This window comes from Calliphora vicina, chromosome 1 (genome assembly GCF_958450345.1).
Source record: "Calliphora vicina chromosome 1, idCalVici1.1, whole genome shotgun sequence".
Classification (NCBI taxonomy): domain Eukaryota; kingdom Metazoa; phylum Arthropoda; class Insecta; order Diptera; family Calliphoridae; genus Calliphora; species Calliphora vicina.
Genome location: NC_088780.1, coordinates 110,193,336 through 110,211,739, shown reverse-complemented (window position 1 = coordinate 110,211,739; position 18,404 = coordinate 110,193,336). Strand labels below are relative to the sequence as shown.

Here is an 18,404-nt window from a genome sequence, read left to right as displayed (position 1 = left end):
ATTCAGTTTTTATTCAATTTTATATTCAGTTAATTCTTATCTTATAATAATGAATATATTAAGGTAATTCCCGTAACCGTTGTGAAAATGAAAAATTCATACAATCACAACAACCATACGTATTATGTATGTTGTTCTGATTGTGCGAAAGTTTGCATTTTCGCAAGAGTAAACGCTATTATTGACTTGAATTTCCTTATTTGTTTATATAATAAAGTAAATTACATAATATAATGCCTTATTTATACCGATGGTCTAATGTTGAAAACTCGTAAAGTCAATAATAGACGACAAAATTGTGTATTAATCAGCCTTATCATGTAAGGCGTAGTCGTTTTACAACAACGACAGTTTCGTACTAGATTAAAGAATTTATTCAACCTGTTTCATTAATTTAGTACGAAACTGTCGTTGTCGTAAAACGCCTACGCCTTACATGATAGGGCTGAATATGTTTAAAAATTTCTTGTCCAGAAGCTAGTATTAAAAATATTTTATTTTTTAGTTGATTATATGTATATTTTTCTGAAAACTAAAGTTTCCATTTTATATGTATCTTCTTCACTCTTTTTTTGTATTTGAAAACAAAGTATCAGAATTTTTTTTTTAAAATATGAATATGAAAAATTTTTTGTATTATTTGAAAATAGTATCCCAATAAACCAAACGATATTAAAACGATATCGAAACGATATCATCTAGATTATATAAACTATCATAATGATATCGTTTGTGGGTCATAAACGATAGTTTTTGCGGACTAAATTGTATCGTTCCTTATAATATCGTCTTTCCAGGCAATTATGATATCGTTTTCGATATCATAATTTCCAATAAAATCGATAGTAAATTCGCCATGCTACAAATTTTATTCAGAATGCTATTTAATACTAAAAATTTTATATTTTTTTAATCTCTTATACTAGATATATCGCTGAAATAAGACAAAAACCTGGAAAGGAAAATAACATATCATATCATACATATTTTCATCTCATTCACAACACATAGGCATTTTGCAAATATTTGAATATTTTAAATATTTCATACATTTCAAATCCACAGTTTAAATCAAATAATAGCTCTGTTCAATAACTAAAAGTTGTTACTAGTTAGTAACAATTGTTACTGGAAAAGCGTTCATTAACTCAAAAATCTTGCAAGTAGAGAAAAAATCAAGAGCGTATAAATTTTAGAGTGTGTTCTCTCGTTGCAAACTATTACAAGTTCTATTTGGAACTCGTAATAGTTAGCAGCTTATATTTCAAATGTTTTGTATTATTGTTTATTTATTTACAATTTTATTTTTGTGGTGAAAAAATGTCAATTATCAATAAAATTGAAGAAAATGTGAGTATTTATACATTTATAAAATAAGAAAATTGTGTGTATAAAACAATTGTTACTGGAAAAGCGTTCATTTACTTTTTACTATTATTGAGAATTTAAGAGAGTAATTTTGTAAATTTTGATTTTATTCTCTCGTTGCAAGTATTTACTGGGAAAGTAAATGAACAGACCTAATATCGTTTTATATGAGTTAATATTTATTTTGTTTCCACGTTGCGTATTTTGATTGAAAATTTTTAATTTAAATTATTTTTCAGTTTGAAGTTTTTTTCAAATGTTTGTAATTTAATTATTTATTTTATTGGAATGAAAACTATATTATAATAATATCGTTTTCAATAATAATATATGATATCATAATCGACCTCATAAGGTAATATCGGTTTTGCTATCATATCGTTTTCTGGTTTATTGGGATACTATGATTTTTTAGACGATGAAATTGTTTTAGCAAATATTAATAATTAGTATAGTAGTCTGAAAATACATTGACTGATATTTTTTTTTCCAAAATGAGATAATGATGCCTAACATCAACAGTATGATGAAGGTATAGTTTGGCATCATTATCTCATTTTATAAAAAAATAAACAGTTAAGACTGTGACCATTGTTATTAAATAATTTTTAAATTATCCAAGGTTCTTTAAAAAAAATTTTGTAAAATTTTTGAATTAAAAGACCTTTATTAATAAACTGAAAAAGGCAAGTAATATTTTCAACCATTCCTCTTTTTTACATTTTTTTTTAAATTAATTTTTAATTATCAAAGAGATCCACATTACAGCCCAACAAGCCGGGTCCAGACCAAGTGTGTGGTATTAATATTAAATTTAAAATTTCATTATTGCGCAGAACCTTTAAAGGTATACGACGATCATGCATATGTTTAACTATATTTGCAATAGTTTCAAGTTTTTTATTGAAATTATTAGCATTTGCTGATCCAAATTCACTTATTTCGTCATTAATGCGAAGCCCCTATAAATTTAAAAAAAAAATATTTAATATTTATTAAATTATGTACATGAAAAAAAATCAATAACAATTGCAGATTTGTGTATTAAGAGAACAAAAAAATATTGTAAACAGAACTTCTTCCAAAATTACTAGTTCTATCATGAGTGTAATCAGAACATTTACATTTCAGAAGTTTCTAATTGTATTTCAGAAATGTTTAATTATACATATTTACAATTATGGGTCTGCCTGATTCAGAAACACGAATGGAAAGAACAATTTTAAAATTTTTGTGTGAAAATCATTCAGTTTTTAAATACTTTTTGATTGTTTATCATACAAAAAATTGGAAATGGTTTTTATTTCGTGTTTCTGAATCAGGCCATTAGAATATTTTTGTTTTGAGGACACATTTGATAAATATTTGACAAACTGAAACTCTTTAAAAAGTAGTTTTTTCTGTGTGTATTTCAGAAATTTTTAGTTGTATTTCAGAAATTTAGAATTGTATTTTAGAATTTTCTATTTCTATTTCAGAATTTCTACAGAAATTCCCAAAAACCATGAAAATGGAGATAGGAAAGTGACATCGGAAAAAATAGTTTTTTGAGTTTGTGATGCATTAAACAGCGGTTTATGTTGTTATTTCAGAAATAATGAGCGATTTGATTTTTTTTGTGTTTTTGCCCACACATATTATAATATAAATATGGGGCATTTCATGTCAAGTGAACCAACTTTTGAAATCGATGTCTTCCGATCGGGATGAAATTTGCACCAAGGTTAGCTCTATTGGATAGTAACTCAGACACAATTTTTCAACAACATCGGTCGAGAACTCTCTGAGTTATAGGGGGTAAAATTTTGACAATTTGGTCAAACAGGGGTTTTTTCTTATCCATGTAACTTATTACCTATTGTTCTTAGCAAAATGTGTCCCAAATAGTATAGATAGCTATTTCTTCGATCTTTCGAAAAAAAATATTTAAAAAAAAAAATACAAAATTTTTAATATTTTTTTTCCGAAATCAAAAACTTTTTTGACTTTTTTTTAAAATGGGTCCTTTTTTTTTTTTTTTTTTTTTTTTTTCTTAAAATAAAGTTTAGATATTTTCCTTGAACACCTACTTGGTCGCTTAGTGGGATGCGAGTGGGATATCTATCAAAATAAATATTTTGTAACTCAAAACATAAAATTTTTGACTTTTTTTGCAAAATCAAAAACTTTGTTGACTTTTTTTTTCAAAATGGACCCTTTTTTAATCTTTTTTTTTTAGGTCAAACAAAAGCTTAGATATTATCCTTGAAGACCCTTTTGGTCGCTTAGTGGGATGCGAGTGGGATATCTATCAAAATAAATATTTTTTAACTCAAGACTTACAATTTTTGACTTTTTTTTTTGCAAATACGATTTTTTTTCCAAATGGGCCCTTTTTTTAAAATTTTTTTTGTAGTCAAAAGAAAGCTTAGATCCATTCCTTTAAGATATTTTTAGTCCCTTAGTGGGATGCGAGTGGGATATCTATCAAAATAAATATTTTGTAACGCAAGACATACAATTTTTTAATTTTTTTTTGCAAAATCAAAATTTGTTTCAAATATGGGCCCTTTTTTAATTTTTTTTTTTTGCTCAAAAGAAAGCCTAGGTCCATTCCTTTAAGATATTTTTAGTCCCTTAGTGGGATGCGAGGGGGATATCTATCAAAATAAATGTTTTAACACAAAAATTGTATGTCTTGAGTTACAAAACATTTATTTTGATATATATCCCACTCGCATCCCACTAAGCGATCAAAACCATCTTAAAGGAATAGGCCTAAGCTTTCTTTATAGCAAAAAAAAAAAATTACAAAAAGGGCCCATTTTAAAAAAAAGTCAAAAAAGTTTTTGATTTTGCCAAAAAATCAAAAATTGTATATCTTGAGTTACAAAATATTTATTTTGATAGATATCCCACTCGTATCCCACTAAGGGACCTAAAATATCTTAAAGGAATGGACCTAAGCTTTCTTTTGACTAAAAAAAAATTTTTAAAAAAGGGCCCATTTTGAAAAAAAATTCGAATTTGCAAAAAAAAAGTCAATAATTGAATGTCTTGAGTTACAACATTTTTATTTTAATAGATATCCTACTCACATCTTCCTAAGTGACAAAATAGGTCTTAAAGGAAAAGACCTAAGCTTTCTTTTGAGCAAAAAAAAATTTTTAAAAAAAAGTCCCATATTGGAAAAAAATTTCGATTTTGCAAAAAAAAATTAAAAAATTGTATGTCTTGCGTTACAAAATATTTATTTTGATAGATATCCCACTCGCATCCCACTAAGGGACTAAAAATATCTTAAAGGAATGGACCTAGGCTTTCTTTTGAGCAAAAAAAAAAAAATTAAAAAAGGGCCCATATTGGAAAAAAATTTTGATTTTGCAAAAAAAAATTAAAAAATTGTATGTCTTGCGTTACAAAATATTTATTTTGATAGATATCCCACTCGCATCCCACTAAGGGACTAAAAATATCTTAAAGGAATGGACCTAAGCATTCTTTTGACTACAAAAAAAATTTTAAAAAAAGGGCCCATTTGGAAAAAAAATCGTATTTGCAAAAAAAAAAGTCAAAAATTGTAAGTCTTGAGTTAAAAAATATTTATTTTGATAGATATCCCACTCGCATCCCACTAAGCGACCAAAAGGGTCTTCAAGGATAATATCTAAGCTTTTGTTTGACCTAAAAAAAAAGATTAAAAAAGGGTCCATTTTGAAAAAAAAAAGTCAACAAAGTTTTTGATTTTGCAAAAAAAGTCAAAAATTTTATGTTTTGAGTTACAAAATATTTATTTTGATAGATATCCCACTCGCATCCCACTAAGCGACCAAGTAGGTGTTCAAGGAAAATATCTAAACTTTATTTTAAGAAAAAAAAAAAAAAAAAAAAAAGGACCCATTTTAAAAAAAAAGTCAAAAAAGTTTTTGATTTCGGAAAAAAAATATTAAAAATTTTTTATTTTTTTTTTTTAATATTTTTTTTCGAAAGATCGAAGAAATAGCTATCTATACTATTTGGGACACATTTTGCTAAGAACAATAGGTAATAAGTTACATGGATAAGAAAAAACCCCTGTTTGACCAAATTGTCAAAATTTTACCCCCTATAACTCAGAGAGTTCTCGACCGATGTTGTTGAAAAATTGTGTCTGAGTTACTATCCAATAGAGCTAACCTTGGTGCAAATTTCATCCCGATCGGAAGACATCGATTTCAAAAGTTGGTTCACTTGACATGAAATGCACCATATACATATGTATATGAGCCGATTATGGACCGATGGTCCAAAAATTTAGTAGCATGATTTCTAGCATATACAATTTTGTTGAGTTAAATTGTATATAGATATCATACTTGTAAAAGATTAATGCATTTAAAGCGATTTTTTGGGAAGTAGGACTTATATGGGAGCTATGACTAAAATTCTGGGCTAAGTTTTATATCGTTAGCTTAGTACGCAAATGTGCCAATATTCTTTAGATCTGTAAACGCAGTTCTCTCCTATGATCTGTTGGCTTTAAGTATCCGTTGAAAAAATAAAATAATTGAAATGTCTTTAGAAACTGAAGCCATTTTTAGGGACTTAGCTCTTTTGATTTTTATGATTTTGTGTTTTTTGGCTGGACTTATTGGCATATTTTCTTATAATAAATTTTAATTTCTCGTTTTATTATTTTACAAATTGGTTTTATTATTTTATATTATTTAAATACCTAACAAAAAACAGTCTTATTTCATTGCTGTAAAACAAAATAACTCAAAATCTTATTATTTCTTCAAAATTTAATTTATTTTTTTTATTTTACAGTGAATTGTGTAACCATACTATAGTGATTACATCGAAAAATGTTAATCTTCAAAGTATTATAGCAATTAGTATTGAAATAGTAGATTTAAATAGCATATTCAATGTTTTTGCTGGACTTAGCATGTTTTCTTATTATTATTTTTTTTTTTGTGGAGTTAGCACTTTTGCGTATCACTGAAAAATCATCAGTTAGAAACAAAATAACGAAATTTTTTATTGCAAAATATGTATCTTATGTTTTACTATCTTTCTGCATCCAAATCTTAATTTCAATCAAAAGTGTACTTGTTACGTTTGCATACTAAGCTAACGATATGTATATATATACATTAGGACGTGACGAATTGTATGGACGATAGAAAAGTAAAAAATCGTATAGCAGAAACGAAATCTACGGAAAATTCCAAGAAATTTTCCCCAAGAAACCATAGGTCTAAAATCAAATCCTATCCAAAATATTTACATACAAGTGCTTCTCCATATTTTCTTTAATCCAATAAATTGGACCAACGTAATACCAAGAAAAGCATCCCCATATAATAATATTTCCCCAACCATGTTTAAACTTTATGGTTTTTGCCATTTTTTGGACGTCTAACCCATGTCTTATCATCACTACCAATTAAATTAATGGTCGTTTCGTCCGTCCACAACACTTTTTTATATTTTCTGGCCCACACCAATCCTTATGATTGCTCCTGGTTTAAAATGAAATATTGGTAGTGATTCTATTGTAATGTCCGTCACTGTATATGAATCTTATTTACATACATATATTGAATTTTATTTGGACAACAACATTTTCCAATATGAGAGCTGTGGTCAATTATTCACCGATCCGCATAAAATTTATATGTGTGATTATTTTTTTTTTTTGTATAATAAATATTTTGTAATATATAATATAAATAATTGGCCACGAAGGCTTTTATGTATTGAAATCAATAAAAATAAATAAAAAAATAAATAAAAAATATTTTATTAATTTATCTTCAATTTATATAACCAAGCCTAAGGGTTAGGGGCCATTAATGGCTAATATATAAAACTAATTTGAGGCAAAATTCGTGTGGATACCTGATTAAATTAGGCATTTATTACGGATGAAGTCTTATGTTGGGAAGACATTTATATGCGGTCTAGGTGAAATAATCGACTCAGAAAGTGATTTTGAGTCGATCAGTATACTTTAAGGTGTTAGTCTAAAGAGACGTTCACATTGATCAAATATTTGATTTTATTTATATCTCAAATAAAATGTATCGGATAAAAACAACAATAATATGGAATATCCAACACTCGCACTTTGGAGGCCCATATCTAGCGATAAAAACAATGTCTTTATGTTTAGAATAGAAAGGTGTATCTACCTCTGGTAAAAATTTGGAAATAAGCCGGATTGGCTCATAAAATAAAGATTAGCTAAATTAATTAAAAAGTTACTCCTTTTCCAAATCGCAAACAGATAAATATAAAAATTTACACAAATACATTTTTTGATTAAATCTGACTAATGTTCACTTACAGCTTCTTCAGCCGGCGATCCTACTGACACATTCTTCACTTTTAAAAAGGGCTTTTGTGGCAATGCATCCGACATTTCCTCGGAATCATCTGAAGAACTATTGTTCAAATCCATGCCTGCCGCCTTGTGGGACAATTGTTGGGAAGTATGGGCTTGTTTGGCCTCAGCATGTAATTCATGCATTAATTTTTCAATTTCTTTCATTAAGGCTTTATGATCGTTTTGAAGACAAATAATTTGTTGCCTTGCCTGACGGACTTGATGGACGTCGATATCGTTGCGGGGAAATCCCTCGGTATCAATTAAAGGACCAGTCATGCCAACATTGTCGTTCTGTTGAAAGTTAAATGCATTTTATTAAAAAATTTGCATTATTTTTTGCAAAATCATTGATTATGCTTGCTTCTCACTTGACTTACTTGAGATAAAATAACACCATAGGTATTTATTTGAGTTTCTAATTTGTCTTTATCGCTCATAAGTTTAAATAATTTAGTTTCCAAAGGATTTGAATTGGGAACAACCATTTTTTTAATTTTTTGTTTTTTTGTTTCTTTACGTTTCAATTTGTTTACAAAATATGCGAATAATTATTCTTACTAGAATAATTGACGTTTGGCAAAGCAAAGCTGCCAGAAATTCTTAGTTAAAAAACGCTACTTTTATTATTTGTTTAGATTTTGTCTTAAGGCCAACAAAAAATGCTTTAATTTATTTTAAAATGTCATGATATTTACATAATTTGTTCAGTTAAAAATTTTATATTTCATTTATTAAATAATTCACTAAAGTCTTCTTTAATTCCTTTTTTTATTTGGATTTCTGGCATCTTTCCACACACCATTTTTTTCTAGCCAAACAGCTGACAAAAAATGTCTTTTTTCATAGAATACCAACTGTCAAGGAAAAATAGTTGAAGTTGATTTCACTTTTTGTGTGTAGTGTGCTTAACTAAGGAAAATTTATAAAATTCCTCAATTATCCTTGAAAATAATTATATATTTTATGGAAATAGCATAAATACTACATTGTAATAGACACACACTAGTTCTAGCAACTGAAAAAGCCATTTGAAAGACTGTTGTATTGAAAATTAAATAAAAATTCTAAACGTACTTTGCTTCTGAAAGGGGCCCGGTTGGTGATCCTACGAAAATAAGACTTGTGCTTTAAGTACTTAAAAACGCTATAGATATTAAAGTTTAGAAAAAGCAAACAGTATGAGCCTGCACAGATGGCTGCATCGCAGAGAATATGGTTTACCTTCGAATCGTGGAGATTTCGACAACATTATGCATCGTGTTTACAATTCAATCGATGACTTCAAACATTGGAATGATATACCGAATCAAACATCTGACTATGGAGCCGTATTCAATTTGGAATTCTCACCAAAAGGGTTAATACATAGAAGTGGAAGGATGCGTTTCAATTTGTATATATAAGATTTTGTTTGTTTATTTTAGCAATGTTTTGGTAGCTGCATGTGAGAAAAAGTCCATATTGTTATTTGACTCCGTCACCCAAAGGCAGACACATAAAATTAAAGATGCTCATACGGATAATGTTAATTGTATCAAGTAAGTCAGATTAATAGACAAAAAGTTGAAATTAATTTCTCATATATAGAAAAGTCTCTGGCAAATTTGTTGAATAACAATAAATGGTTAGATTTATATGGAGTATAGGTATACAGTTAATAACGAATTGGATATTTTTAATTTCAGTTCGAACTATAAACTACAAAATATAGAATATATTAAGAATTTGGGATTGAGTTCTTACCACAAAACCCCAGAATAAGTAAAAATATACTATTTATACAATGTTTATACATAGTTAGTTATTTTTTACTGTTATGCTGTTAATATGTTTGGAATCCTACAAACACAATGCCTAACTTATGTTATTTTTTTATTTGATATCAAACTCACATGAAAGACTTTTATAGCCTATTAGAATTCAATATATTATCAATTATTAATCTCAAAATAATAATAGAATTTTAATCTTTATATCATTCATTCCATCACTCAAAAATTTACATTGGATCTTCAGATTTTGTTAATTTTTGGCGCACATATACCCTATGGAGTCTGGGTAAGGGTATATTTAAGATTGTCATTCCATTTGTAATTTCCACATTAACGTCAATATATCCGATATAGTACAACTGACGTTGCTATTTAATCGAGAAAATCGGCCAACAAATGAGATAAGAGCAAATAAAACTACGACTAACTCCATTTTTTCACCAAAATTTTTAACAATTTTTTTCCCCAAATTTTTTTTACCAAAAATAGTTTTTCATTGTTGTCTCATATATACTTTGGTGAAGGGTATTTAAGATTTGGCACAGCCTAATATTGCACTCTTACTTGTTTAATATCGTAAAATATAAAATGTTAAGTAAATGACGCAATAAAAATCATTTTGGGACAAGAAATAATATAAATGCAACTTTCTGATACATTTTTGACACTTGATTTTTACTTTTATTACAATAATAAACTGTGAAATGTTTAATAAACAGTGTAATAAAGATTATTCTGGGACATGAAGGTCTACTATTTTTATTCAACTTTTTCGTTTCTTCATAAAAAATGTCTAAATGGCTCCATGTGTATCTTTTATAAATCAACATGGAATGAATTATATATTAAAGAGGAAAGCATTAAATTTAAACTGAATGTTCCTCTCTCCTCAAATAGATCCACTAAAGAGGGATTTTTGGAAATTCATATTATCTTGAACTTTTATGGGGTGACAAAAATTAAGTTATTTAAATCGTAATTCTTCTGTGTCAACTTATTTTCTATTGCTAGTACAGAATATTATGGGACGGGACATACTTCAAATTAAAAATCCGCTGCCTAAAGGTAGGGGAAGCGAAACTGAACTATATCCGTCCTGAGGGGCTGTGACAGCTAAAAGTTTTACCTTAAGGACTTGCCACTTTATCATAACGATATCTTAAGAGGAGGTACATTTATACCTATTAGGCACTCTGTGACATGTCATGGACAAATTAAATGAACCAAGTACATAATTTACCTTTTCATTTAATTAAAAATAAATATAATTATAATTAAAAAAACAAAAAAAAATTGTTGTCCCTATCGGGAGTTGAACTTCGATCTCTTGTTTAAAAAATGTCAATATGTGACTTTTGAAATCATTAAAAATCAAAAAATTTACGTCTTCTAAATAAGTTTTAAAGATTCCGGTAGCAGATTCAATTCAGAACTTAAAAAGCTTAGTCAAAATCTTGTGTATGTATGTACATTAGAGTGGGTAAATTTTTTTCTTGACAAAGCGGTTATCAAAATCGTAATCTACGATGAATTCTAAGAAGTTTTGCCGAAGAAACCATGGGTCTATAATCAAAATGGAGCTTCCCATTTTTAACGTAAAAATTTTCCTTTCGTATTTTATATTTTTTTTAAATATGCTAACATTTTATTGAGCCTTTTAAGAAACTTGACTATGTTTGGGCTTTTTTAAAAGGAAAGAAAGGCAAAAAAGATGAATCTTTGCAAATGGAGAATACTAACAATAAACTTCACCCGAGGATGGTTAAAAAATCTCATATTGTGGTTGTGCGAGAACCTAAAACCGATCTTTTGAGTCGCAGTGGGGGAAATGAAAAATAAAAAAGTGCAAATAAATTTGTAAGTTCCAAACCGATAATCCGATTTTAATAAAATTTCTCACGACTATAGAGGAGTTGTTCAAATATATATTTTTTATTTAACAACTAATTTATTAGTACATATTATAAGAAAAGAATTATTTCAATATCGATGCCAAGTCAAAAGTAATGTGCACTTAAATTAAAACAATTTGAAAAAGTATTTTTTTCACAAATTTTTTTTTCGAAAAAAGTACTTAAATAAGTGGTATTTTTTAGATTTTTGACTCTGTTGACGGTACCGATATCCGGGTTATAAATTGCCTTTGCAAAATATTTAAGAACATATTGGGGAACAAAAGAGATTTTAATTTTTTGAAAGCAGCAATGCGATTAGAGAAAATTTGGCATACATACACACTTATACAAATATTGAAATTATTTCTCTTCTATAGTACTTCTCAAAATCTTACCGTTGAGAAAAATATAAACGCATTATTTATTTTGTTTTTATTGTCTGTATAACTAAAGATTAATAATGTAGGTACTTTTTTCGAAAAAACAACTTTTTAATTTTTTTTTTTAATTTAAGTGCACATAACTTTTGACTTGGTATCGATTTTGAAATAATTCTTTCCTTATAATCTTATATATAAATAGGCCACACGTTTTTTTGTGGTACACTTTTAAGTATGTTCTTGACCACCAATATTGATGATACATATATGGTTTAAAAGGTTTCTTTCTCTAGATATGCACAATACAAAAAATTATTAAAAAAAATTTTCCATAAAAGTGTTTTAAAAGTGGTCGAATTTCGGCCACCAGGCGATCCTAGTACTAATAAACTTATTGTTAATTAAAGGATATATATTTGAAAAAATCGGGAGAGATTTGTATCCGTAATTTGTAAAAAGTAAGTAAAAAAGATAAAATTTTAATTTTCAATGGTGAATATCTCGTAAACTATAAAAGATAAAATAATATTATGGTAATATTTTTTGTAGCTCTCTTCTATTAGATTCCACATATATACAAATATTTCAAATCGGATAGAGATCAAAAATTTTGCATCATTTATAATTTGTAATATACCCGAGACACCCCAATTTGGGTTCTTGAGACTCCGCCCCACCTTAGTGTTGAAAGTCCAAATTCAAAACGTAAACCTAGCAACACATCCTCTATAGTCGTGGGAAATTTTATTAAAATCGGATTATCGGTATAGAACTTACAAGTTTATTTGCACCTTTTTTTATTTTTCATTTCCCACACTGTGACCCAAAATATCGGTTTTAGGTTCCCGCACAACCACAATATGAGATTTTGTAACCATCCTCTGGTGTAGTTTATTGATAATCTCCATTTGCAAAGATTCATCTTTTCTGCCATTCTTTCCTTTCGAACAATCCCAAACATAGTCAAGTTTCTTAAAAGGCTTAATAAAATGTTAGTATATTTAAACAAAAATATAAAATACGAAAGGAAAATTTTCGCGTTAAAAATGGGAAGCTCGGTTTTGATTTTAGACCCATCGTTTCTTCTGCAAACATTCTTAGAATTCGTCGTAGATTACGATTTTGATAACCGCTTGTTGCATTTTTTTGGCTCCATACAAATTGACCCACTCTAATGTACATATATGATTCAAAAAATCATTAAAAATCGAAAAATTCTCCCGTACCGTATTTTTTTCTGTGATTATGATTGTCCCAAATGCAGACATATTTCCTAAATATGTCTAAAATTCAGACATTTGCTAAATATGTATGTCTCAAATACGCAAGAGATATTTAACTCGGCGCATTTAACTTCACTCACATTGTTATACTTTAATTTTAGATTTCTAGATGAACGTATGTTTGCCACATGTTCTGATGACACTACCGTGGCTCTATGGGATTTACGTTATTTGAAAATGAAAGTACGCAGTCTGCATGGTCATTCGAATTGGGTTAAAAATATTGAGTACTCCAATAAGGATAATTTATTAGTGACTTCCGGTTTTGATGGCAGTATTTTTACATGGGACATCAATTCGCACACAGAACAGGGACTTATATATCAAAAGGTATTCCATACAAGCGGTTTAATGCGTTGTCGAATTTCTCCAGATTGCACTAAGCTAGTAATTTGTTCGACTGGTGGTTACTTGATGATAATACATAATTTAGACTTAACAACTTTACATAAGGATTTAAATGGTTTCCGGGTGAGTTTTCTGTTTGTTTTTGAAGAATAATAAATTTGAATTTTTATTGTGTATAGCCAAGTATTTATCGTTTAATGCAAATGGGTCATCAGTATATACCACAAGCGGCTAAATTTGATCATGTATTTTCTAAGAAACAAAAGAAAAATCGTGTTGAATTGGTGACTGATTTTCCCGAAGATAATGACGCTGAAGTAGTGTTAGCTTTACAAGTGGGTTAAACATATATATTTTCCAATTACAGATTATATTATTTTTTTAACATTAAAGATCCATCCTCAAGGACATTCAATACTAAGTCGTAATATAAGCTATGATGAAAAAACCGAATGGTCATGTATACACGATATTAATGAAGAGCCTGGTGACATCACAGAACGTATCAAAGATGAGCACATTAGTTCGAGACGTAAGCGTAAATTACAATGTGACAGTGACGATGAGACACGTAATGGTTTAGGCGAAGAAAGTGGCGATTCTGATGATGTCCTATTTAGTATAAATCGTAGACAACGTACTGTACGCTCACGATTATCTTTGTCTCGTTTACCCCCACCGCCACCATCCTCTGTACAATCTACAAGCTCCACCTCCAATGCCAATACCAATACCACAACTTCTGCAAGCAATCAACAGCAGCAGCAACAACAGCAAGCCATACACCAACGACCTGAATCATTTGTACCCGATATATGGGCGGCAGAAGTTACCGTCCACGAACGTGCTATTAGGCAAAATCGTGCACGCAACTCAAATGCTGTTACCGGCTACAATTACGTTTATGCCATAAGTAGCGGTGTCTTGCCAGCGGCAGCATCGCGTAACACTAACTCAGATTTATCTAATGCACGCTCAAGCGATTTACCATCTAGACGTGGGCGTTCTTCTTTCTCCGATCTGGCCACATCTACAGACGGCAGTAGCACTTCCAGCAGTGATTCTCCCCCCTATGTACCCTTTGAACGTGTACGTCCTATAGCAGTACCTCCCAAACGTAACAGCTACCATCGTGAACGTAAAATCTTTCAAAATCCTAAGAAACTTATGTACTATATACAAGAACCCAACATAGGCAAAGGTTTCATCAAAGAACCCAGTTTTTCCGCAGATGGTCGTATTGTATGCTCACCTTACGATAATGGCGTGAGGTTTCTGGGCTATAGTGAAATTTGCTCAGAGTATCCTAGACATTTTCAAGAAATCAATAGCATCAAACAAAGTCCACGCACTTTGCATGTTCTCAAAGAACTAAAAGTTCACGACGATATTGTTCTTAGTACGAAATTTAGTCCACGCGAACCTTTACTGGTCAGTGGTTGTAAGAGTGGAAAAATAGTTTGGTATCATCCCATCTTGTAAATGGCTTGTTTTTGTATTTTTTTTTTTACATAAAACAATAGATTATATAATTTTTTTATTTTTGAATTTATATAGTTTTTATGTAAAGCGTAATCAATTTTAAGTTTTCATTGGAACGTATGAATTCTTGATTTTCCTAATGAGTTTTAATTATTTGTATCAATATAAATTTGTAAGTGCTATGGATATTTAAGAAAACTATTTTTTTTATTATTGAAATGAAAACGGAAAATTATTTTTTAACTACATTAATATAAAACAACAAAAACAAATTAAATCATTTATTACAATTAAGAAATTTATGAATAAAATAAACAATAAATATATGAACAAACAAACAAAATTCTGAAAATACATGCTTATTAGAGTTTCATAAAAAACGATATTTCGGTTTTAAAATATTCAAAACTCCCGGGGAATTTTTTTTTCATAATTGGGCTGATATACTTTATAGGGTCGGAAAATTATATTGTGGAAATTACAAAAGGAATGACAAACTTATAGCGTAATCAGCTGTTTGACTGACTCCACCTTGTATAAATTCGCCTTGAACTTAGGTTTCTGCCTCTCAGTTACCTAACAAGTTGTCATCTATGATTTTCAGTTTTTTTTATAGATTTCTTACTGTCATAAATACGTAGATAAATATGAAATATATTTTGTGTCAAATTTATTTTAATTCAATGAATTAGTTTTTGTTTTTTATATTTTTACTTAAATATATTTATGAAATAAATAGTTTTTATTGTTAAATTTCATAATTTTTTGATGTGAAACGAAAATCCTGGGATTTATTATTATAAAATTCCGAAACCCGGAATTTGTAAAACCCCGTCTTGCTTGGCATCCCTAGTTCACATACATATTTTACCGAATAGGAACAGAAATTTACTAAAATTAAATAATTTTATTTTAACAATACATATTACAATTCTAACCACTGAATGCTTTTTTGGACTTTAAATATAACACTTTTTATTACATTTTTCACAAGAACAACAAATCTTCAACCGAACAACACAACTAAGATTTCAATTAGATGACATTTATTGTAGCACATAAATAACATTAACCCTAAGAAAAACGTTAGAACGTTACAATCAATACAACGATTTAATAAATAGTTAGCGTATTTTTTCATTAAATGAATGGGATTTTATATAATTTTCCACACAAACAACGAATTTTTACTTCAACGTTTAAATCGCGGCAAAACACATTACACTAACAAGAACAGCAGGGTTGTATTTTTGACAAAACAAATAAGTATAAAGAAAGAAAAAACAACGGAAAAAAAAACACAGTTGCCAGATTATAAATGTTAATTTCAATAAAGCGACAGACAACAAAGGAAACGGAAGTGTGTAATTGGAAAGGTTTTTTAATATTAATAGAGCATTCACATGCAAATGATTATCAAGATAATATTTATCATGATTATGACCCTATGGCAAAAATATGTTCACATTGCTTTTGAATCGATTTTATTGAAATTATTATTGTGTTACCCATGCATACTTACAAATGCACATATGTATGTTTATTTGAAAGTGTTCACATCCATTGGCTGTCCGAAACCACTACATTTGGTTTATATTGATAATAATCCCTTTTGAAATTTTTATTTCCAGCTATTAAACTACATTAAAACATAAATATATTTTTATCGTGGCATAATCAACCAGGTAGAATTATTAGGGATAGTTGTCAATCAGTTACCTTATGTCAAACTACAGAAATATGTAAAAGAAATGTATATTACTCCAATCTTTTTTTTATCTACTGGAAATTTCACAAAGTTCACACATTTTTGTAAAAAAGAGCATTTATTAACACTAATTTTATAAACATTTGTTACGAGTCCCGAAAAAGCGCCATAACGAATTAGGTGCCGACCAGCTCACATACATGTATCTTACTCACGGTGTGAGAACCTCCCTTCGTTATGGCCCAAAGAACTGTCACAATAAATTTTTGATCATTCTACATACTACTATTAAATGTAACACCTATGAAGTGGAGTTAGATGTTCACTCCTATTTTGCCCTTTCCCTACCATAATCTCCCATGCCTATATATTTACGGGGATCCCTTTAAATTTCACAAACCACACCACTTACCTTCAATCAAACACTCTGTTAAATAAGATTATTCCTGCATTTTTTTTACTTATTCACTTATTCATAACATTTTTCTTTTATTAAATTGATTTGCTTAAAACATATGTAAATGTGAACTAATATCACAAAACACTATTTCAAAATATAAACTATTAATCTAACTTTTGTTTTTAGGGTATCATAATTTTTCTGAAGGTTTTTTGCGTAAATAAAAATAATGGCGTCTTTTTTTTGGAAAATTTGACTCCTTGTAGTGGTCCAACTCACCTAAAGACGCGCATTTTGAGCACATTTTTCTGTAGAGCAAAAACGGTTGAATATATTGCAAATCTGATTTCACGAGTCCATTCTACATCAAAAATTAATACAATTGATGTTCTTTGAATCCTTAAAAATAGTTCCAAAAATTCACAACAGGAGACGCAAAATTCATAAAAAAAAAGAATTTTAGATTTTTTAAACATGTACGATAAAAATGCATTTTAAGCTTATCAAAACGGCACCAATATTTCCTTTCTATCACAACACGTTAAAAAGTTATGTGGCTTCAAAAATGTTTTGTTAAGGCAAACTAATAAAAAAAATTTCTAAACTTTTTTCCAATTCTTATTTTCATGTTAAATAAATAACTTTGAAGCCTCATAACTTTTTAATGGTTGGTGATAGAAAGGAAATATTGGTGCCGTTTTGCTTAGTTTAAAATGCCTTTTCATCGAGAATGTTTAAAAAAAACTAAAATTCTTTTTTGATTTTTTTATGATATTTGCGCCCCCTGTTGTGGGTTTTCGGAACTATTTTTAAGGATTCAAAAAACATCAATTGTATTAATTTTTGATGCATAATGGACTGGTGAAATCAGATTTGCAATATATTCAACCGTTTTTGCTCTACAGAAAAATGTGCTCAAAATGCGCGTCTTTAGGTGCGTTGAACCACCACAAGGAGTGAAAATTTTCCAAAAAAAAGGATGCCATTATTTTTATTTACGCAAAAACCTTCAGAAAAATGATGATACCCGCAAATCAGATTTTTGAAATCAACTCTAATGTACATATATGTATCTAAATGTTCCCACAATTTTGAAATTTTTGAATTTAGATTCGTGTAGATTTAAATTATTTTCATATTCCATTAAAATTATTACAGAAATGAAAATACATATATAATGCTTTAAGGGGATCAAAGTTAATATTATTCGGACCGAATATTTTTAGAAAAGTGGTTTGTTTTAATATAAACCAAAAAAATATGCATTCAACTTTAAATGAGTTAGGGGTTTTTCATTGAAAGTTAGGGCTTTTTAATAATTACTGTAAATCTGTTATTCGTCAACATAGGAAACTGAATTTTTTAAGGGAGTTCTATTAGAGTTTTGTCTACCAGAATATGTAAAAAAACGAG

The 18,404-nt window shown here is 28.8% G+C and overlaps 2 protein-coding genes across 2 annotated transcripts; one reads left to right on the top strand and one right to left on the bottom strand.

The window, feature by feature from the left end:
* Window positions 1-2,015: 2,015 nt before the first annotated feature.
* Window positions 2,016-8,258, bottom strand: LOC135955321 (26S proteasome non-ATPase regulatory subunit 9). Its single transcript, XM_065505676.1, has 3 exons — window positions 8,101-8,258; window positions 7,682-8,014; window positions 2,016-2,330 (listed from the first exon to the last, which is right to left on the bottom strand). The coding sequence occupies exons 1-3, from the start codon at window positions 8,206-8,208 to the stop codon at window positions 2,109-2,111; spliced, it is 663 nt and encodes a 220-aa protein (XP_065361748.1). The 5' UTR covers window positions 8,209-8,258; the 3' UTR covers window positions 2,016-2,108.
* Window positions 8,259-8,581: 323 nt separating this feature from the next.
* Window positions 8,582-15,226, top strand: LOC135963572 (DDB1- and CUL4-associated factor 10 homolog). Its single transcript, XM_065515489.1, has 5 exons — window positions 8,582-9,080; window positions 9,148-9,261; window positions 13,155-13,524; window positions 13,581-13,736; window positions 13,795-15,226. The coding sequence occupies exons 1-5, from the start codon at window positions 8,902-8,904 to the stop codon at window positions 14,881-14,883; spliced, it is 1,908 nt and encodes a 635-aa protein (XP_065371561.1). The 5' UTR covers window positions 8,582-8,901; the 3' UTR covers window positions 14,884-15,226.
* Window positions 15,227-18,404: the final 3,178 nt, after the last annotated feature.